This window comes from Diadema antillarum, unplaced genomic scaffold (genome assembly GCF_040938485.1).
Source record: "Diadema antillarum isolate AM-2024a unplaced genomic scaffold, OU_Dant_1.0 scf00000203, whole genome shotgun sequence".
In the NCBI taxonomy this organism is placed as follows: Eukaryota; Metazoa; Echinodermata; class Echinoidea; order Diadematoida; family Diadematidae; genus Diadema; species Diadema antillarum.
The window spans coordinates 723,031-747,251 of NW_027271092.1; the positions used below are offsets into that span (position 1 = coordinate 723,031).

Sequence of the window (24,221 nt, forward strand, 5' to 3'; positions counted from 1 at the left end):
AAAACATGACATGAATGAAATCATAATCCACTTATAAGAATAACAAAATAAGTAAAACTATGCACTGTAACACTTGTAAAATATGCATAGAAGAAAAACGGACGAGAGAGAGAGAGGTGTGCCACTGTTGTTTCTCATTCCCACCCAGTGTCTTCGACTTATTTTCCTGTAGTAACGTTGCAGCTCATCGCAGATATGTTGATTCAGTTGCATTTGTTGCTGAGCTTGTTGTTGTCTGTACTGGCTGATCTGACTCGGTTCAACATAGTCCATCAAGTCAAGACTCTCCTTGATCTTCCTGAAGAGTTCATACTTCTCACACCCTTGAACCAGAATGTAGAACGTCTCTTTGTCCTTCTTCGCCTTCTTTGAGAAAGATGTAACGCCCACCACTAATGTCACTTTGCTCCAACCTCTCGAGGGGTTTCTTCTGAGGTGCTTTGGACCTCTCAAAGGCTTTCTCTTCCGTTTTCCAATCCCTCCCTGGGCAAGCGCATACCCTGACATCCAACACATGACGTCCAAGGATATTCCCACTCTTGTTGTCTAGTGTGAAGACCAGCTGGATCTTTCTCCTGTTGAGCCCACCTACACATGATGTAAAACATTTGAAGGTGAAGAGGTACTTGGAGTACTCTGTGCCCACTTGAGGTGCGGTGTATAGGGCCACAAGGCTGTGACGTCCAGAGGAGAAATCTGTATAGTAGGCTGTTGAGGGATCATTTAACATAATTAGAATGACAGCTACTGAAAGTGCCACATACCGGAGAATTGTGCTTTAAGTAGGTCAACCTTTCTGAAGTCAACTGTCTTTCTAAAATTTGAAACATTGGACAAACCCCCTCTCCCAAGTCTCTCATCTCTCTATTTTCACTGCAGAGTCGTGTGAAGAAGACGATGCCCCTGATGGAGATGTTCAAGAAGATGACCAGTCAAGTAGACGTAAGTTTATTTAATGTATCTTAGAGTTACACCTTGTTTGCACACCATCCTATTACTGATATTCAGTTACTTTTATATTTATATTGCATCTGGCATCATTTCTTTTTTTTAAACAACTGTGTCCTCATGATATTCAAATTAAAAGAAGTTAAATGTACCTAGAAATACATCTACTGACATCACAGATATTTAACTGGTTAGTGTAGTGTTTGGTCAGTAATCCATATCTCAAGGTTTCTCAAAGGAATTTGTGTCTTCCAAACTTCTTTATTATATATTCTACTTCATTTTTTGCCAATAAAGTATTTCATGAAAACATTGTACTTCATGAAAATATGGGTGTATGGTGGGTATCCCTATGTCTACATGTAACATATCATAAGCTGAAATTGAGTAAACATGTTATTAGTAATGTGTCATGCTTAATCTTATTTTGCTCTTTCTGTTATCTTGAAGAATGTATGCATGGCCTAAATTTTGTATGCCTTCGCCCACCAAAGGTGGGTGCTGGAGGGATTATGTTTTCGGGTTGTCCGTCCGTCAGTCTGCTGTCTGTCCGTCCGTCGCGTTTTTGTTCTCGTGATGACTTCAGAACCATTTGACGAATCAACTCCAAACTAGGCTCATGTATGCATATGGGAGGAACAATGATCTGATTAGATGAGTGGGTCTCAAGGTCAAAGGTCAAAGGTCATAGAAGTCATATACATAAAAATGGGTTGTTCTCACAATAAGTTAACCATTTGACGGATCAACTTCAAACTTGGCTCATGTATGCATATGGGGAGGAACAATGGTCTGATTAGATTTGAAAGTCATGAGGTTAAAGGTCAAGGTCATAGATGTCACTGTATACATGAAAATTGCCCTTTCTCACGATAATTTAAGAACCATTCGATGGATCATCGTCATATATGGCTGACACGGTGTCATTTGAATAAGACCAATTTCCTACTTTAAATGTATCCTGATACATTTCCCATAATTAAAAGTGATATTCATGCACACTGGAGTGGTATGGTGCCATGGTATATTATTTGTAGTAATCTCAGATATTAAATGCAATAAACAGCATTAAGTTGTGTGGAGTGATTTAGTTGGCTATAAGATTGTACTTTGTGTTGCAACTATTTTTTTTTTCTAGAGCCCTCAGATGAGAGGGATGGAACTAAGTTAAGCAAGAGCCATGGAATTGGAAAGAGATCAAGAGGTAACTATTAGTACATATTTTTCTGATGGTCCTATTTCAACTTGGAAAAAGTTAAAAGCAAAGAACATGTATTTAGAAAGTTTAATAGAAAAGTACGAATGAATACAAAGTAGTCCAATTAATATCTGGGGGAGGGGAAATGCTTTTTCATTGGCTTTTAAAAGAGGTGCAAAAAAAGGCACAATAGAGAAAGAAAAAGAAGAACGGAAGAGAAGTTATAAATTCAACAATGGAATGTCCTCCTTTGTATAGGTGAAAAATGTCTGTGTCATATTTGCAGTTTTGATGCCCTCATACTTTGTGCGAACAAGCACTGTGTTTTTTCTTTGCTGTTTAATGTCCTCATACATTTATGGCAACAATTTCTGTGTTACATTTCTGTGTAAGGTCCTCGTACATTTATGCATACTAGTTCTGTGTTTCATATGTAACATTAATCCAAACAAGAACTGTTATTTTTGCAATGTAATATCCTCATGCATCTATGGAAATAAGTTCTGTGTTACATTTCTGTGTAAGGTCCTCGTACATTTATGCATACTAGTTCTGTGTTTCATATGTAACATTAATCCAAACAAGAACTGTTATTTTTGCGTTGTAATGTCCTCATACATTTATTGAAATAAGTTCTGTGTTACATTCACAGATGAATGTCCTCACAAAGTTGTTCAGTAAAGTACTGTACTACATTAGGAATACAGAATTTCTACACAGACACATGAAATTTTGTCCCAAATATTTCTCTCGCCTGCATAGTAGAAGCGAGACATAGGCGCCGTTTTTAAATGGCGGCGTCATCGACATAAAAAAACCTAACGTAAGGTTAAGTTTTCGAATTTTTAACATAATTTAGAAAGTATGCACATGCACATTCTATACAACTTTTAGGGATATTAAAGAATTTGTGTGATATTTCCATGTCACAAAGTCAAGAATGTTGCCATGAATTGCATAATGCAGGGGAGACTGCCAGTTGCACTCCACTTGTGCTAATTTATATGATTTTTTTTTTTTTTTTTAATACCACAGCCAAACTAAATTTGAAGGAGGTGTATAGGGATCAGCGTGTGGTTGGTCGGCTGGTCCGTCCGATGCAAATCTTCTTCCTCAGTTTCTGGGCAATGCTCATAAAATTTGGCACACACATTGGTCTTATGGTGAAGATATGCAAGACCTCTTTTTTGAATGTGTCAGAAACTGCATTGCCATGGTAACGGCATATGGCAATAAATCAGGTAGAAATATTGCGGATCGAACTACTTCCTAATTTTTCAAGCAAGACGTCATGTTTTAATGTGTTGGAAACTGCATTGCCATGGTAAATTAATGTAGGATATTAATGGGTTGTTTTTTTCTTCCCAGAGCTCTCAGATGAGAGCGATGGACCGTGTGGGACTATGAAGCCAAGCAGGAGCCATCCTGTTGCAAAGAGATCAAAAGGTAACCATTACATGTAGTTCATATTTTGCTGGTAGTCCTATTTTAAGGGGGTGTATTTACTTATCTCTCGGTCAACCCAAAGGTGGTGCCAGAGAAATTGTTTTTAGGTTGTCCATCCATAGATCCATCAGCTTAACCTAATCTCAAGAACTGTTTGAGATTAAAACTTTGAACCTGTTCAAAGCATGTATCACCCTGGGAAGAAAATCTGGAGATCTAGAGTATGAAGGTTAAAGGTCACAGGTCAAATTTAAAGAAATTTCAGGTTATAGCTTCTTTAACCCGTTGCCTATGGGAACCGGGTGGGCCCTGTACAAAGTCTATGGGGATTTACAGAATATAGTAGTGAATGGGTTAATATGATATGTCAAGGTAGTGAAGAGTCAAGACAACATACCTGTCGCGCTATGTTCAGGTTTATAATTCTATCACAGTTAAGTTACGTGTGAATACACAGAAAGTTGACTCAGACGTGAATCCATTTTGTTTGTATTAATCTTGAAGACCTTATTGGAAGCAAAAATTTGAATTGACAAATTAAACACTAATGGAATGCTTGTAAGCTACAAAATACAACAATGCAAGTTTCATGCATTTTCACGGATTGCCAGCCGAGTATTTACTTTAGAACTCAAATTCACAAGCTCTGAAGATGGGCTGTATTGCATTGTACATCAGCCAGAATTCTCTGACATCGTCTCATGAGAACTAAGGTGTGATTACTTGCGTTAGTATTGTGTTTGTTTACTAGCCGGTTTCACGCAACTTGCTACAACCAATGACGTCACAGGCTTTGGAAAGGAAAAGACGACTGGTTTTTGCCATTTCTGGTCGCTAGGAGGTGCATATGAAAATTGTGACTGTAATTAACATATTTGAGCATTATAGATAAATTTCTTCTTACATTTAAGTTCTTTAGCTCACAAGCTTTCTATTGATTTATAATAAGCCATTCTTTGAGGTTCTACTATAAAAAATTCAAATTCTTGATGTGGAAAATAAAAAATAATCCATTTTTTCAATGTAAAACCAATGTAATCACAGCCTTGCTCTCTCATGACATGATGTCAGATAATTCTTCTTCTTCTTCTTCTTCTTGGTAAGCCCACGTCCTTCACTGGAACATGTGAGGGGTGCAATGAAGCCTATATTTGAAGCTCGCATATTTTAGTGTTGCTGAAGCAAAATGCTCAGCTGGTAAGCGGTGAAAATGCACGAAACTTTCATTGTTGTATTCTACTTCTTAGCTTTCTACTGATTGGTTTTGCTTCTGAAATGGTCTTTAAAGAATACTGCATGGACAAATTACCGCCATTTATTTTGATTCTTTTACCAAGCTTAAAATACACCACACTATTAGTAATTCAAGTGGGACAATATAGGGGTTTGAAAAAGGTCAAGTGAAAAAATGATGAAATAATACCTACCAACTGTACCTGTTTGACAGAGACAGTCCCTATTTCTCGGGTTAACAGGAAGAGCAAATTTCACCCTTCACAAACTTTTTTTGTAAAAAAAAAAAAATAGATAAAAATTTGTCCATAGTAATGTATAGGGAATTCAGGAATGTCCCAGTGTTTGACATTTTCTGAATCATTTGTCCCAGTTCCTTGGTTCCATGGTTTGCACGTACATATATGTGACATCTGTACATTACTAAGTAAAACAGATTTTGAAAAGTTTTCAATTTTAGTCGAATTTTTGCATCACATGTGGCTGTCCTGAAGTTATCAAATACGTACGTGAATTCTTTTCACTCACCTACAAAAGCTCTTCTTTTCTTTTTCTTTTTTTCAGCTGAACGTATTACCTGGACAACAGCCCAACAGCATGCTGTGGACACATTCTTCAAAACAAATTATAGGACTTTCAAAGTCCCAGGGAAAGTAGAATGCATTGAGTGTCAAGAGAAATATCCTGTACTTGCGAAACTACCCTGGACTAAGATTAAATACAGGGTTTATAACATTATCAAACAAAAGAAACTAAATTCTCATTGAATTCCTCTTAACTCAATGAGGAAAAGAATACAAGAGCTATATATGTACACACACAAAGATATGGGTCGCAATTATTAGGGATCACCATGATGAAAATCATAGCTGCAAGAAATGGTTATGTGTATAAACTTCCATTGAATTATCAAACCATGAACAAACATTCCATGCACAATTGCAAATGTTTTGCATGACTAATTGTATTTTCTAAGAAGGTGTGAAAAGAAACTCATCACATGACACTTGTGAAAGGTAAGATATCATAAATTCATTGCTGAAATAAAACAAACATCACAATTGTATCTATCCTTCCTAAGAAGTATGGAAGTTATTGACATTAGATCTGCATGTTATACCATGGACTGCAATGGATTATTTGTAATCAAAGAGAATGTGTGTGTGTTTGCATTTAATTTTTTTAACAAAGTGTATAAAGGAGGAAAGCGTCCACTTGTGCAGTATACTACATCCACATTTTATAGATGTATTGTGCATTACTTGAAGCGGACATGTTTTTGTAGCATATCTGATATCTGTCCTAAGTATATTTGTGTCAAAGGTCAAACAAAATATTCTATATTTGCCCATTATTTGTCAATAAGCAATCATTGCCTTCACAGGAAGTGAAGAGGAAATAGAAGAATAAGGCATTCACTTGATTAGATTTAGGGTGAAATTGGCCTGAGGTCAAAGGTCAAGGTCGGATCATGAAATTTATCCGTTTACGCGATAACTCAAGACTGGAACGAGCAAATTTCCCCAAACTTGGTGCAAGGATGAAGTGTGATGGGGCAATCACTTGAGTAGATTTGGGGTGAAATCGGCGAGAGATCAAAGGTCAAAGATCATGGTCAAATCAAGAAATTTATCCGTTTACATGATAACTCAAGACTGGTGGGAGCAAATTATCCCAAACTTGGTCCAAGGATGTTGTGTGATGGGGCAATCACATGATCAGATTTGGGTTGAAATCAGCATGAGGTCAAAGGTCAAAGGTCAAGGTCAAAGCAAGAAATTTATCCGTTTACATGATAACTCGAGACGGGAAGGAGCAAATTTCCCCAAACTTGGTCCAAGGATGAAGTGTGATAAGGCAATCATTTCATTAGCTTGTTAGTTAACTCAGCTGGAGGCCAAAGGTCAAATCATGAAATTTATCCTTCAATGCAATAACTTCAGACTGGAAAGAACAAATTTCCCCCAACCTGGTCCAAAATGATGAAGTGTGATGTGGTAATCACTTGATTAGCTTTTGAGTGAACTAGGCCAGAGGTCAAATTTCAAAGGTCTAGTGAAATGCTCAAATTTCACCCATTTTCCACGTTTAAAGTGGCTCCATGTACTGTCCTGAAACTCTTTTTGTGAAAGCCCATTGTCTACAACATTGCACTGTTTGCATCGGACGCTAGGGAGCGTTGCTCAGGGAGACAAAATGTGTCAATACGATTAGGTTGTGAATTCAATTTTGTTTGTGTGTTATGCATGACGTGCATTTGATAGTTATAGGGACTACTTTTGAAATGTAGGAGAGCCCTTGTATTTGTTTTACTTTTTGACAATTCGTAGCTATTGTGTTTGTGTGTGTTACGATGGATATCGTATCGTTTTATAGTGGGATTTCTGGAATATAACCCGGATTTGGCTGGCATTACTGTTGGACTTGGTGGGGATGAAGTATAATGTTAATTCCCAAAATCTCAAAATGAGGCTGGGAATGCACTGGAGAAATACGGGCCAATTATTAGGAACAGTAGGGATTACCTTTTTACCTTTGCTTTTCTGTTAACCTCACAAAGAGACTGGGATGGATGCATTGGTAGCAGAGAGGGTTGGCCTTTGCGTTATAAAATTTATCTGTATGTTGCAATAGTGGATTTTCATTTCTTAGTAGTTTACTAAGATATACGTCCCATTGCATGAGAGCTTACTGATATAATAACTTTGCCATTATATTAAGTACATGCACCATGGAAAAATTGATTTTGATTGCTTGCTGAGCTCTGTTACCATGGTAGTTACCATAATGGCAACGTTACCATGATAGTATTTATGCAACGGGACCCTGGAAAAAATCCATTGGGCATTACTGACATTATTTGTTCCTTTGTTTTGTTATGGTTTTTTTATTAGGGTGTGTAGAGGTACCGTAAAATAAATACTTATCAATTTCTTGGTGCTTAAAGAGACACTGTGTACAGTCATTGGGTAAATGCTATGAAGATGATGTGATTTGTTTGTTAGGGATACATGTAATGTGCAGATTTATGTAGGTAACTAAGGTTTGTGGTACAGGGAATCCAGAATTGTTGGGATCAGTTAGGTAGCACTTACATAACTTCTTTTTCTCCCTCTCTCTCTCTCTCTCATTTTTAGGTAGAGGGATAGAAGTTAAAGAACAGAACATTAGCCTTGCATAAGTTTAAAAGTGGATATATGCAACACTAATTTTTCCCCTTGTGTTGAACCAATTATATGTAGTTTGCACATGAGAAAGTATGCTTATGTACCAATGTAGTAATCTGTTTAACTTGTCATTTATAATTTCTATGCTAGAGATGAATATTAAAAAAAGAAAAATCGGCCCTAGAAGACAAAGATTCTAAAAATATTTTTTTGGTTGATTTATACTATGCTTTTTGAGTTCTTAAAATAAATCCTTGGTCGTGGACAACAAAAGCCATCACCTGGGCATTTTTTTTTTTTTTTTACCCGATTTTTTGTAGTTGAAATTTAACGAAGTCCTTCTGTAAAGGGGGTTTTCAGGTTAAGTTACTTCTGTCCTTTCAAGTGAAATGAAGAGGTGATTTCTGGAGATTTTTGCATTCCATCAAGATTTTGTACATGTAAGAGAAAAGTTGTTTATACATTATGAATGCCTGACAGCATGTATGTCAAGTTCCTTCTTCCCTGTTGAGTTTTATTAAAAAAAAAATTGTTAGAAAACAATCTATATGAATATTTGTAGTGGATGAATTTGCTTGTATCTGAATTCTATAAGTAAAATGGAACCTTGTTATGATAATCTCCTTATGATAGCTAAAATTACCTAATGTAAAATGCATTTATATTACTGCTTTTTTGTTTTGTTTTTTGTTTTTTTTATAAAGAACTGGCCCAGGGCCTAAACGTACTTGATACACGTTACACAGAATGATTTTTTGTTCCTTTAAAGTATGGTTCCACCTTATTGAATTATTTCCTCATCTATTTGGCTTTTATTCTTTCTTTCAGAGGTGTTCCACTGTTAACTGAATCTCTGTCACTTGTCTGCTTGTCTCTACGAATAATTCTGAAACAGGCCAAAGCACAATAACTGTATTAAAATCTTAGTCTTATTGCTGTTCACTGGATTGCAGTAAGAATATTAATGATGATGATGTTAATGATAATAGCAATAATATTCAAGATTCAAGATTCATTTATTTCACTCATCAGTATAAAAATACATAAAAGTGCACAGTTGCACATGATGATCATACATAATTATAAAGTACATACAAATCTGAATGAGTGAGAATCGAGATGAAAGATCATAAGGAACTTGGCTGTTCGACCCCAAAGTCATAAAAATCATACCAGGATTTCTGGCATTTACAACACACACACACACACACACACACACAAAGATGAAGAGGGGCTGGGTTGCAGAGAGAAGAGAAATGAGAAGAGAGAAAAGGAAGAGATAAGTGAAGATGAGAGAGAAAAATAGAGTTTGGAAAATTGAAGAGATTATAAAAATGATAAAAAGAAGAAGACCACTGTGTTGTTTGAGATAATAATAACAACAATAATAATAATAATAATCATAATAAAGATAATACCAAAAGTACTCTTTTCAAAAGATACGAAGTCCATGGTACACCAAAATAAACAAAACAGTACAATGAGAAATTTAAAAAGGGATTAGAAAAGATGCTTGTTTCCAGATACACGTACTTCTTGAATGTTGTGAGAGTTAATAAAACGAAACGTATGAGGACATTAAATTGTATAGGAAACACATACCGGGTTTGCAAAAGCTTTCGAGGACATTACATTGCAAAGGTAACACATATCAAGTTCGCGTAGACTTATAAGGACATTAAATTGTACAGGAAACACAAACCAAGTCTGCAGCAACGTATGAGGACCTTACATTGTACAGGTAATTTACACAGACCGAGTTTGCATGAATGTATGAGGACATTGCATTGTAAAGGTAACACAGATCATGTTTGCATAAACTTATGAGGACATTAAATTCTATTGGTAACACAGACCGGGTTTGCAAAAGCTATCGAGGACATTACACTGTATAGGTAACACAGATCAAGTTTGCATAAATGAATGAGGACAATGAGTTGCAAAAGTAGCACATTCCAGGTTTGCATAACTGTATGAGGACATTGCATTGCAAAGGTAACATAGATCAAGTTTGCGTAAACTTATGAGGACACTCAGTTGTATTGGGAACACAAAACGGGTTTGCATAAACGTATGAGGACATTTCATTGTATAGGTAACACAGACCAGGTTTGTAAAAACATTCGAGGACATTTCATTGCAAAGGTAGCACAGATCAAGTTTGCCTAGATGTACGAGGACACTACACTGTATCTATAACACACATATCCGATTTACAAAAGCGTTCGAGGACCTATCATATGCGTTTAAAAAGAACATTTTTATGAATATTTATGAATGTGCAACATTATTTTGGAAAGGAAACAAAGTACGTAGGAGGACGTACAATGTAAAAGTGATTTACCAAAGCCCTATTGCATTATAAGTTACGATTAAACACTCAACAATAAAATTACCGATCTTTAAAAAGTGAGGCATGTTGGAGATTTTACGACTCAAAAGGGGGGCATGTTCAAGGATATATTTTTCAAAAAAAGCGACCCATCTGAACGGCACAGGCCGGTATACAATATTAGGCGAGTGCTCCCCCTAAAGAATAATAATAATAAATGGACATTTCATTATGCTTTTCAATGTATAAATGCATAAACTGTAGCTATTGACCTTAGTCACAGAAATCTTATTTTGTTAGAATAGCAAGTTTTAATCAAACAGAACCCAGGTTTGCATTATAATGTCTGACAAATGTAATTGTGTGTGGTTGACCTCTGTCGAATGTTGAAACATAAAATGTTAACATCAGAGAAAGCTATCTCGGACGTATACCAAAACGAGAAATCATGTCCTCTGATGTATAGGTCTATGATTATTTTGTAAACTTAAAAAAACGCGCGTAATCTTGTGAGCGTCGTTAAAGGCATTCTTTTTTATTATGAGTCTTTTAACCGTATGACGATTGAGAGCTAAATAACATCTGTCCTCAAGAGGAGGTAGTTTGTCATGGTCCTCGGACATACTAGGCATGTACGTATGTGTGTGTGTGTGTGTGTGTGTGTGTGTGTGTGTGTGTGTGTGTGTGTGTGTGTAGCCTTGGAAGTAAACTCAATGGCATAATTCATTATCCTGTCACAGTAACAAATGACTAATCTAAATTAAGCTCGGCGCACTTATACGTTTTGGTCAAACGGAACTGTCATGACCGCCAAGAACATGGTGTAAACGTAGTATCTATGACTGCAGAAAACAAAAAACAAAAAATCATATAGAGGCAATAAGTTGCGCAGTAGCTATATCAATGCAACTAACAATGATATGGGAAACAATGAAACGGCCTAAACACGCGAGAGCTTTCACTTCTATAGCTGCCCAGCAAAGAAAATTTGATTGTTATCAACGCATTCAAGGTAGTGAGATAAGAACGGTGGAATGAAGGGGCGGGGGGGGGGGGGGGGAGTGGTCTCTACAGTTGCTAAAAAACCGTTGATGGAATTGATAGGTACGAGGCTCCAACAGATGAATGGGATCAAAACTGAACTGTATAATCTGTGTGTCGTGTGGTATCATAACTCACACTCCTTCAAATTAACCAGCGTGAATTCGTGCTTTTCGTTAAACAGATAAAACGAACACTTCATTTTGATCAGATATAGACACAGATTTCATCAGAATAAGAACATTTCGATAAACAGTCAGAGCCAAACTTTCCTCTAGTCACTAGAGAGAGCCTGAACCACAAGCCGTGATGGCGCAAGCAGAAAAGGATGATGATGCGGGTTCGAAGCGCCAGGGTGCAGGTTATCGCTCCCTGCGAGATATTATCAAGGAGTTTGCCGACAGCACCACAGTGCACGGGATCCAACGGATAGTCTGCGCCGAGTCGTTTCCCGCCAAATGTTTTTGGACAGTCATCTGCTTTGTTGCTACGGGCCTTCTTCTCTACCAGGGCACTCGGATCATCCAGGACTTCGGCCAGAGACTTGTCAACACAAAGATGGAGCTCGTGAAGAGCAGTAACATCGAGTTCCCGGGAGTGACAGTAAGACGCAGAGTTTTGCTTGTTTGTTTGTTTGTTTGTTTTTCGTTTAATGCTCAGCAGTTACAAGCCTCTGTTGCATCATATCACGCCCAACATCTTAATCTTTGTTTTTGTTTTTGTTTATTTTTTTGTTTTTCATTGACTGTTGAAATGATTAAGAATACAAAGTTATAAAGGTCGATTTAGGAGAAGCTCACTCTTATGTTCAAGATCAAGTGTCCAGTTGACTTGTGCACAAACATTGCAAGAATTCATTGATTATTCATTGAATAATATTGATGTCAACATGATATTAATTTTGAAATAAACTAAATAACTTTCACCAAATTGTTTTGTAACCCATGCAAATGTCGCATGAATCAGTGGACCTGTATGGACTCTGTAACGTGTATTATATTTAACTACTCATTGTGTTGAGCATGTTAACCGGTTAATGGTTAAGGCAAAGTAAATTACCATGGGACCCGCAGGTCTTCTACCCCACACCCCATCAACTATGTCAAACTCTGTAGGCCCTACATAAAATGCAAAAGACAGTCACATTTAACTTTCTGCTCCAACATCTTTATCTTCGTCTGTGAAACCCCAGGCAAGATGTTATTCACTAAACTTAGTAGGTCCCAGACTTACTCTCAGAAAAGGGGCAAGCGGAACAACATTGTCTATAGGTCGCACATTATAGCTCCAATGGTAAACCCGAAACTGTGCAACTTCATAGCAAATCTTTCTCCCAGATCTAAAAGTAGTACAGTAATCTATCGATTTATCAATCGATCAATCAATCTATCTATCTATCTATCTATCTACCTATCTATCTGTCTAACCGTCTGTGTATCTATCTATCTATCTATCTATCTATCTATCTATCTATCTATCTATCTATATCTATCTGGTCGACATCTGTCTATCTATCTATCTATCTATCTATCTATCTATCTATCTATCTATCTATCTATATCTATCTGGTCGACATCTGTCTATCTATCTATCTATCTATCTATCTATCTATCTATCTATATCTATCTGGTCGACATCTGTCTATCTATCTATCTATCTATCTATCTATCTATCTATCTCTCTATCTATCTACCTATCTATCTATCTATCTATCTATCTATCTATCTATCTATCTATCTATTTATCTATCTATCTATCTATATCTATCTGGTCGACATCTGTCTATCTATCTATCTATCTATCTATCTATCTATCTATCTATCTATATCTATCTATCTATATATCTATCCATCTATCTACATTATCTATCGATCTCCACGTCTGTCTGTTCATCTTTCTATCATTGTGGTCAATACATAAGTGACGCTTCTGCGATGAAAATTGGAACAGGTATGGAAATGTATTAACATGAATTGATTAGTGTGTTTATATCATTTTTGTGTTATATATCATTAAATCTACATGATTTTTTTTTTCAGTATGAACTACTGATAGTGAAGTCCGAAGTCTGAAGCCTTTTATTAATGCCTTACCAAGTTGAAATTGTAATGAAATTTGAAAGTGTTTGTATTTTGGTATTTGAGTGTCTGAGATTGATTTGTAGTGCAGTTTTTATTTTCATTGTTTGTATTTTCTATGTTCATGACATTTTTATTATGTACATAATCTAAGCAGGGCCCTTCGTATAACGATGGATCTACTACAGAGATGGTATAGTAGCTCCATAGCATGGTACAGCAGTTAATCAGCTGAGAGGGCTACCCTGCTAAAAGGATATTGAAATGAATAAATAAAAACAGATCAATAAATGCAAATAACTCGCTCTGGAAGCCGTGACCAGCATGGGTTTAGGACGGGCATGCTAAGCGGTAGTGGGGGCAACAACGGTTGAACTCCGTTATTCTTAAATTTCGTTTACTGTTGTATCCAAAAACGGGTTCGTTAATCTGAACATTGTGGCGTTATTCTGCAGCTTTGTTGTTCTGAAGGTTGATTTATCCGAAAATGAAAATAAGGTTCTTTACTCCTAAGGTTCGATATAGTACGCATTTTTTTTTTCAGATTAACGAACCAGATTAACGAACCTTCAGAATAACGAACCACATGTCATTTTCGGATTAATAAACTTTGGGAATAACGCCACAAATATTCAGATTAACGAACCCCATTTAATTTTTGGATCAATAGACATTTAAGTATAGAAAATTTCAGTGTTTCGGAATTACGTACCGCCGGAATAACGAACTATATTTCATTGTCGGATTAATGCACATCTAGGTTTACAGAATGTGTGTGTTTTGAAATAACGAAACTTCTCAATAACGAACCTTATTTCATTTTCGATTACTTTGGAATTACAAACATCATTCGCGATAACACGGGGATGTCAATGAAGTCTATGTAGAGCAGAGTCATTGGTTCGGAATTAACTTTGTGCTGGGTGAATCTAAGTTTTCCGAAGGAAAATAGCAGAAAATGATTTTACAAAGTACATGGAACGTTATATTTCGATAGATATTCGTTTCACCACAAAAATGAAGTTGAGAGTACACGCATCATGATTCGACACAAGTCAACATGCATTTGCACCTCATAGGTCCTTAAAACTCTTTTGCTCGTGCATTTGCACCTCATAGGTCCTTAAAACTCTTTTGCTCGTATAGAAGCAGAGAACCCAAGAGAGAGCAACAACAACCACAACAATATACTGTCAATCAAATTTTAATCAGCTTTAAGATATGGTGATATACACCTTGATAGTAGATATCTCTCATCAATTAAATTACAGCGATGAAAGGAAGAGGCTTTTCTAATTTAGATCATGCTTAAATTATGTATTGGATTTGTTTCAAATCAAGTACGAAATCATGCGCAATTCTTTCATGTTATTTTTCAAATTATCTTTATCATCATATTTTGTAGTGAGAGGAGGGGGAATCATGAAACCACACAGCGAAACACTTTTGTGCTCCTTTTCTTTTGCGATGTCTCGACATCCAAAACTGATTCTCATTTTGTCAGCATTTGAAAGTATTCATTTTCATCAAATCTACCTCTTTTCTTCTTTTCAAATGATCACCGCCGTAGAGACATTCATCGTCTTTCGTTTGGTTTTGTTTCTATATACTCCCATCCCATACAATTTCTCAGATGAGGGCTAACCTTAATCATAGCCGTCCTGCGTTTTGCTCTGCGGAGCAAAGCAACCCATAGCTGTCGCTTAAGTAATTACCTCTAGGTAGTTTGATTGGATCGACACAGAAAGAACTGTGCAAGGATCAATTCATTTGGACGTAATTGCGAACTGTTTACTGTAAGTGACGCTCACCTGCGTCGAGAAAGGACTGAACACAGCATTCCCTGCTTGCACTCTATAGCACATATGGCTTTTAACTGATTATCTAACTTGTATCATCCCGGGGTATACCATTCCCGCAGTGGACAAAAGAAATTAAAAAAAAAAAAATTGGGGGGGGGGGGACCGTACGCCCCCTTTAATTTTGTAAAGGCGCCTCCCCTTTACGGAATTCCTAGATCTGCCCCTGCATTCAAGAAAAACAAATTAAGTTGATAGAACGATTTGAAAAAAAAAAATGTTTAAGTGTTTTAGATATAGAATATGAAATATCTAATCCCGTGGTATATCACTTTTTTTTTTTTGGCATTAGACCTGGGTAAAGATAAAGATGGTCTTCTTTTAAACTGCGCGTATTACAAAACTGATACTGAAATTAAACTCGCTTCTAAATCGAGAGAATGTGAGAAATGTGAGAATTCAAACTAATTCAGCTATAGTACTATGAAAGTTACACTCTATGTCACTTCTCGACTTCCCCCCTTTTGATTCACTTTAGCAAAATGATTATACAGGGTCTAGAAAACTTAAAGGAGAGTGTAATCCAAAGACATATAATCATAATGATTATGTGAATTGAGTGAATTAAGAGTGACAGTTTACAAGGATGATAATACAGTATATGAAATTATTAAAAATCATCTGACTTACCTCTTCCACAAAGCAGGGAGAATAATATTGAGAAGTTGAGAAAATGTGTAATTTCATAAAACACGAAATTTCATGGAATTTCCTCTCAATTTCTTTATATTATTACCCATTGTGACGTCATGTACTGTAGTGCAGAGTAGTCATCTTATCCAGACCAATTCTAAAAATTCATAACTTTCCAACTGATGATCCGATTTTCGTCAAGCTTCGCCCACTGTCATGACTGTGTTCTCCTAATATTGTTGCACTCACTCAGTGCAGATGTACATTTTTATCCAAAATTTGCGCGTACTTTATAGCATCGATGTGATTTCTATTTTTAGTTTACGTGTTCTATTTGTTTTGCTGCTGCTGCTACTGCTGCTGTTGTTGTTACAGATGTATTTTTGCTTGTTTCTCTTCCAATACCCGTCATGGATTTTGAAAGTGGTAGCTTTTTTATGTCCATCATGCGTAAAGGGATTTTATAGTTTTGGTTTTTCATTTTCTGGTGAGTTAATGAGAAATCTCTTATGAAATATGAAAGAGCATGCAATTCCAAGAGGGATTCAATGTTTTATTTGATGAAAATTGGTTCTGAAATTGCTGAGATATCCAGAGCAGAGCAAACATAATAAAAGGTGGCACCTACCTTGTATGACAATCGCTTTGTTTAATACTTTGCATTTGGATGTCTCAGCCATTCAAAAACCGATTTTCATCTGATAAACTCTGAATTCCTCTTAGAATGCTATGCCCTGTATTATTTCCTTTAATATGTGGTTTCTTGGTATCTCGTAAAAAGTTAAAAGCCCAATCCTCATCCCCACCAATTATTCTATAGCATCCCTTTAATATAGACTGTGGGCGAAGGCGATGTGTTCTTTCTCTGCCGAGCTTAATCAAGGACGCGTCCCCTATTGAGACATGCAGTTTTCATTATCAGTAATTGAAAAGCTACTCTTCTGAAATGATTGTTCTATATTCCCCAGTTGTATATAGGCCTTTGTGTGTGTGTGTGTGTGTGTGTATATGTGTGTGTGTGAGAAAGAGAGAGAGAGAGAGAGAGAGAGAGAGAGAGAGGGATGGAGAGAGAGAGCTGTAGTGAGTACCATGAGTTTCATATCAGTTTTGACTCGTGCTTTTCAAAAAGGGACGTGTCCGGAATTTAAAAAAAAGTAATTCTACAAATGTATCTATACACGTGCACCATGCGTTCACAATGAGGACTGCATGTCATGAATCGTATAATGATAATGATAATAATAATAATAATAACAATAATGATAATAATAATAATGATAATAATAATAATAGTAATAATAATAATAATAATAATAATAATAATAATAATAATAATATTATGAAATATCTATATGTCGCTTAATACAACATGTTCCATAGAAATCGCGTGTGACAAAATAAATTTGGTTAACGCATTTCTGTCAGCCTCTTTCTCTCTCTCTCTTTTCATCAACTTGTAAATTTTATAGCCAGTTTTGGTCGTCTTTTTTTTTCTATTGACAAGAAAAGAGGCATTATATGTGATTATGTGCATTGGTACGTAGCTCTCTCTACATTATTTTACTAAGGGTAAAAAGCAAATAAACGTCTGGGTTAAATCCCTTCATATTCAGTTTATTCCTGAACTTAAATTTGTGAAGTTCCCATTTGCTGTAGTTTGTAGGACGGTGTTACCTCAGTCGGTATAGCGCGTCTGCCTCACGATCCAAAGGACCTGCGTTCAATTCCCAAGTTCCACTGAGCAATGTTGTGTGTACCATCTTAGCAAGATGTAAAACACTCTGTATCTCGGATAGGACATAAAATGGAGAGTCACAACTCATACACGTAAAAGATCCTGCTTCATTTATACATCGCAAAGAGCAGGGTGTTTAACCCGGTGAAGTGGTCCCATTTCACATCCAACTGGACTCCATGGAAGACCAGCTATTGCTGCTGAATATGGGCTAGCAAACCACCTTCTTAGATGGATATGAGCATAACAAACAAACAGCTTTACATAAAGTTCATGTCAATTACTGGCAAATTGATTCAGAAAGAGAAGAGTTTTATCACGACAGCAATTTCCCATAGAAATGTTCATAACATGCAGTACATTTCATTTATTTCATAACAAACAAAATTTCCCGTTCAATATAACTTGGACAAGGCAGTTGAAGCACTATGTATATAGGGCATCATTATCCCGACAACTATAACGGCATAAGGCACTTGTACGGTGTATCTTTCTATTTTGGTTTTTTTTTCACAGTGGTTTTATGCGACTTTGGCTGCGAATCAAAGACTCAGTTAAGCAAGGCGGAAATTTATTAGGCTCCGATGGAATAAAGTGCATCCATACTACCAATTCATCACGTTATTAAGCGTTCGAGGCAGCGTTCAAGTGGAAAGAACCGTATAATGCCTATTTTCCAATGAGTTGTTGAAGTCTGTAGGACCTACTAGAGAAATGTAACAGCGGTATATCACTGTGCTTGTACGTGAAGAGTATTATATGACATATAGTTGTTTGCAATTTTGATCATGTTCCGTTTGTTTCAACGTATTAATGTCTGCAGTATTCATGCTTAATTTAACTTATAATAATAGTTTTCTCCCTGATGTATTCTCTGATTATTTTACCCTCAATACTTCAATTCATGATTATAATACCAGAAATGCTCAGAGTATTCATCCCCCATTACATCGCACATCTTGTACGCAGTGATCAATATTTTACAAAGGTATTTTTTAATGGAATAATTTGAATATAGTTTTCAGGATCAGTAAGACCGTAAGACAATTTAAAAGATTATATAAACAACATCTTTTTGATGCAATTAAGCTACAAGTGGACCAAAAGTTAAATATGGAGTTTTCTTCTTTTCTTCTCTACTTTCATATCTACACGTATCCGTTTCTTATTGATTCAAGTTGTAAATCTTATCGTATTTTGCATTCATGTTTGTTTCAATTCAGTTACAAACCAATGATTATAAATGATTACATAATATTTACATCACAATATTTCTTAAGGGATCATTTTCAATAAGCCTACTTTGTGCTTCTCATGATTCCGCCACCATCATATTTGACACCATGTATTTCTGCTTGTTTGTCTGTCTGTTTGTTTTAATGCAAAGTTTGTAAACCAATTATTAAAGTGGAAATAAATGAAATGAAATGAAATGAAAATGAAACATGTGAATTTAATACTCTTACATGTACACGATCATGCAAAAAGAGTGCACGCATGAGTGGGGATATCCAGTTCCAAGATTTGATATCGATAGAAAATTCAGAAAAATAGTTGTTTGCAATTTTGATCATGTTCCGTTTGTTTCAACGTATTTGATATAACTAAAGAGCATGATTGAAGAATATAACGCTTAAAGGGAATATGCTGTTTTCTACAGATAATCCTGCATTTTCTTTCTTCACTAAATAAATTTCGGGCAAATTGCCCTTTCACTTACTCTCTAAAAAAAATCGAGTGAAAATATTTACTCTTAAAAGAGTCAATACAAAAAAGAGTGAATTTAGAGTGAAATTGGAGTGAATTTTGAGTGAAAATGTTCATTTTCACTCATTTTGGAGTGACCTCAGGGATCACTCGAAGATTTTGGAGTGATCCCTGAGGTCACTCCAAAACGAGTGAAAATCGAACATTTTCACTCAAAATTCACTCCAATTTCACTCTAAATTCACTCTTTTTTGTATTCCCTCTTTTAGGAGTGAATATTTTCACTCGATTTTTTAGAGAGTAATGCTATCACAAACCTTGCTAATTCTAGGTCGATCCGTCAGGTGCCACACTATTTGTTTCAAGAATTGTTTGTTATTATATCGTGCGGATGACAAATAAAAACAAAATAAATAGAAATGAAACAGATCGTTATTGCTTAATAAGATTCATTGCTCTTGTCTGATCGGCATTTAAACTCAAGTCAGTACATTTTAGCACTTGATTAAAATATGAAATAAGAACTTGTTCAGTGATATGACATAGAAACAAACAAACAAACATCCAACAACAACAGCAACAACAATAAAAAAAGAACAACAACATCAACCACTATAGGCAAATAAAACACAGCCACAGAATAGCAGCCGCTGGTACGCCATTGGAGCCACGGAACAAACTGACTTAACTTTTATCGTTCGCCATCAAGTGAATAATTCCTTGTCTTGTGGTAAGACGCATTACTGTTATACACAATCTGTACAGTACTTTTTGTTGTTGTTGATGATTATTCAAGAGGGGCCCACATTCTACAAGCTCTGTCTTTTTAGTGGGTCTCTCCATTTTTCGCACTTTAAGCAAAGTTTATTTCGATCACTTCTGTTTGTTTTTTTACTACAATGTATAATTACTATAAGGTCCTCCTCAATTGTTTTACATTCTTTTCGATACATAATGTTGTGTTTACCTTATTCTCTGTTGTCAAAAGAAGTGTAACTTATATGTTTTGTCGAAAAATGAAATAAACTTTGAATTGAATTGAATTGAATTGTTATCATCATGTGGATGACAAAATAATGAAAATAAACAAAAATGAAACTGATCGTCATTGCTTGATATGTGATTCATTGCTCTTGTCTGATCGGTATTAAAACTCAGTTAGTACATTTTAGCACATCCTTGAAATATGAAATATGAACTTGTGCAGTGAAATAACATAGAAACAAACAAACCAACATCCAACAACAACAACAACGATGGAAAAGAACAACTTTTTTTTTCTTATTGGGCAACATTGTGAGATTTCGTCGAGAAAAGCGTTGACAATATCAGTGATTTTGACACTTTTGTTCTTTACCCGACAAGGTGTGCAACATGAACACGATGCGACGGAGTGCATTACGTAACAGCAAGTACCATCCCCTCGCCGTCTGGGAAATGGGGATCCCTCTGAACTCTACCCAAAACGAGTATCCCGAACTCAGCTTCAAGGCCATCGAGCAGTTCGATCTCGAAGGCGACCGGACCTTCGGCATGCCCGTAGTGTGGCCGACCAGGGAGGACATCGAGAAGTTCGGACATCAGGCCGAGGACCTCATCCTTGACTGTACCTATAACTGGAAACCATGTCGGATAGAGTGAGTAAAATGATATATCCAATGTCCTGAAACATGCAAATACATACACTGTATTCTATTTTTTTTTTTAAATTTCATTCAATATCGGGTTCATTTTCACAATGAAATGAGTTTGAACGAGAATAAAAAGCTATTCTCATTTCTGCTGCTGAATCACAGTCTTCTTGTTTTCAACACAGGATACATTTTTAAAAATCAAACCACGTATACAAAAGTGATATAAAAACTGTGCATAAATCTCAGACCATATAAATCTCATACATATACACACACATGCACGCACACACACACACTCACACACACACATTCTGTCGATCCATACTTAAAAATTATCGAATAAGAAATTGTGAGAGCAATGAAAGGCGCAAACACCTGGCATGGAATGACGATCAGTTCGGAGTAAAGATTGATTGATTGATTGATTGATTAAAAGGTCTTTATTCAAATAAAATCTGAGTCGGCGACTAAAAGTCGAATTACACAGATATACAGAGATTATACATCAAAACAGATGAAATAATAACATAATCATAATACATAAAAAAATACATTACATTCAAACATTCTGTATACACAACTAATACATTTTTAACGCTACAGATTGTTATATAAATACAAAAAGAAAAAAAAATGAATGGACATTTTATAAACAGTAGCGGTACACTCCTAATTTTTTTTTTTCACAGAAAAAAGAAAAGAAAAGGAAGAAACACTCAGGGCTACTCAACTCATTGTCGAAAGAAGAAGAAAAAAAAATATGTAAGCTCTTCTACAGATACAAAAGGGAGTACAGGAGTTTGCAGTGTGGTTGGAAAGACGCGTCAACAACCTACACTATACATTCCACAAATACTTGCAGTAACATTATTTTGTTGGTGAGGTGATCATCCCCCTCCCCCGTAATGTACACACATTCACTACCCACTCATACCTAAAGCATTTCTCACTGGCATACTCTCTCTCTCTCTCTCTCTCTCTCACACACACACACACACACATGCACACATACAGTACTGTACATTGATGTGTAGATCGCATATCTGTACAACACTCACAAACGCGCATGAGCATAAACACAGTGCACATGCTCGATGTACAATACAACGTATGTACACACTCACATTCACGCGCATACATTTACATACATATACACCATTATTTTCATAATGGTAAAGCTTACCATTATGAAAATAAACGTAGGGGACCTTTCAATTGGAGGTTGCCGATTTCGAATCCCGTTAAGTGATTCCTTCAATCTCGCGATGATTACTTCATCATTAAAATTTTCTCCAACAATCTTTTAGACTATGTATGTGTGTGTGTGTGTGTGTGTGTGTGTGTGTGTGTGTGTGTGTGTATGTGTGTGTGTGTGTGTGTGTGTGTGTGTGTGTGTGTGTGTGTGTGCTCACAAAGTAGGCCTACAACTTTAAGAATGTTTGTTATAATGGAGGCTTGGAGTGCTAGCTCCGTTATGTAGGTTGCTAGCTTTACTGGTGATAATCATTTTCATCGATGCTATTCAAACACTATTCAACACTGCTTTTAATGGTGTATACCCCACTTTGCCACAGAAATTTCACACGGTTTCAGCACCCGGTGTACGGCAACTGCTTTACTTTCAACTTGCCCGACTCTAAGACCGGGATGGCTTTACGGACTTCTCAGATCGGCTCAAAAAGTGGTGAGGAGAGCACTTCTTGCTTTCTTTTAGCACGCAAACCACAGAGAACAGTGCACGAACAAATATTGATTCATCTCGGTGAAACGTAATTTTTGAAGAAATAGTTAACGTGTACTCCACCTGAGATATGTACATAACAAGTCTGACGTGAGAAACAAAGGCCATTTCACACGCAAGAAAGTGCTGCAAAGAATTATATGCAGCGCAACCGTTGTCATAGTATACGCACAAAATATCAAAACAATGATGAAATGGTTATGGTTGGCAGATTTTCAGAATTACTCGGCTTGGAATAATATATATATATATATATATATATATATATATATATATATATATATATATAGACAGAAGTATTGCAACAAGTTCACTCGGTTGACATCAGGTTCATCCGTATTTTATTGCTACTCGGAGTTTCATGCCACCTTCATTTAGGGGCAATCATTGCCTGATGATTGCCCCTAAATGAAGGTGGCATGAAACTCCGACTAGCAATAAAATACGGATGAACCTGATGTCAACCGAGTGAACTTGTTGCAATACTTCTGTCTAAAGCTCTTCCTTTGAGGATATCGAGCACTCTTCATAGAAGGATAGAATCACCAAGTGTATATATATATATATATATATATATATATATATATATGTATATATTCTGTGTATTAGTCCAAGAGAAAATCTACAGTTATTATTGAAAACGTCACACCCGTCTTTGTCAGCTGTGAAATAAGAGGGTATATCGTTTGTAAACAGACAACAATCATAATGGGTATCATTTAATTTCATGAAACACAAGGTGACGGCAGGTGTTATTTCGAAATCACTCGCTTCGAAATCGCTCAGTGATATATTTCAAGGAAGCATATCAAATTCCTATAACATTATGATCGGCACGGCTCCTGATTGGCCCAAAAGGCAAAGTCACCTTGGAGATGTGTTAGCACGCTACAGTGATGGTATGGCCTAATTTCGGTGATTATCTTTTCTCTCTTTTTTTAGACTGAAACTAACACACTTTTCATTCATTCTGATATCGCAAACATGGCTGTATATCAACAATCCAGCAAACAGCATGGACTTAGAGTTTGGACTTATAATCTTGAAATGGGTGAATCCTGTTCATGTTTCCAGATTCCTTCGATTACAGACATCCTGACAGACTTAGAATCTTCGACCCAACGTCACACAGCCACGAGCTCGACCCCCACGAGTCATGCAACCCACGAACCAGACACTGAATGATAAAGGCCAATGTGCTCGCGACATCAAGTAAAAAGAGGCCCACGAGCTATATGTCCACCTGCTCAACACTAGGCAAAAAGACCCAAGAGAACGGCACTGCGTACAGGAAGTGCCCCGTGATGTAATGTCGGTCCTTTGGGTCTTTATGCCTAGTGTCAAGCTTGTGTTCCCTGCCGGTCTCATGGGCCATATTTACCTTGTGTAGAATTCAGTGGCATTATTGGCCTATAGTGTCCAGCAGCACGGGTCTATTTTCCCTTGACTCGTGGGCTATCCAATGCTGA

General features: G+C 36.4%; 1 protein-coding gene and 1 long non-coding RNA gene across 2 annotated transcripts; both read left to right on the forward strand.

Moving 5' to 3' along the window:
* The first annotated feature begins 203 nt into the window (after positions 1-203).
* Positions 204-7,443, forward strand: LOC139723955 (uncharacterized). Its single transcript, XR_011710404.1, has 4 exons — positions 204-942; positions 2,087-2,152; positions 3,515-3,592; positions 5,390-7,443. It is a non-coding gene; the product is annotated as an uncharacterized lncRNA (long non-coding RNA).
* A 4,231-nt stretch (positions 7,444-11,674) lies between these two features.
* Positions 11,675-23,933, forward strand: LOC139723936 (acid-sensing ion channel 1A-like). The gene is made up of 4 exons (XM_071635136.1): positions 11,675-11,968; positions 20,743-21,014; positions 22,586-22,695; positions 23,827-23,933. Exons 1-4 carry the CDS (start codon positions 11,675-11,677, stop codon positions 23,931-23,933), a joined length of 783 nt encoding a protein of 260 aa, XP_071491237.1.
* Positions 23,934-24,221: the final 288 nt, after the last annotated feature.

What these genes read in the sequence shown, in the direction of transcription:
- LOC139723936 (XM_071635136.1), top strand. Translation starts at nt 11,675, where the DNA reads ATGGCGCAAGCAGAAAAGGATGATGATGCGGGTTCGAAGCGCCAGGGT. An exon ending in TGGAAACCATGTCGGATAGA is followed by an intron (nt 21,015 to 22,585) that starts GTGAGTAAAATG and finishes ACTTTGCCACAG; the next exon opens with AAATTTCACACGGTTTCAGC. An exon ending in TCAGATCGGCTCAAAAAGTG is followed by an intron (nt 22,696 to 23,826) that starts GTGAGGAGAGCA and finishes TCATGTTTCCAG; the next exon opens with ATTCCTTCGATTACAGACAT.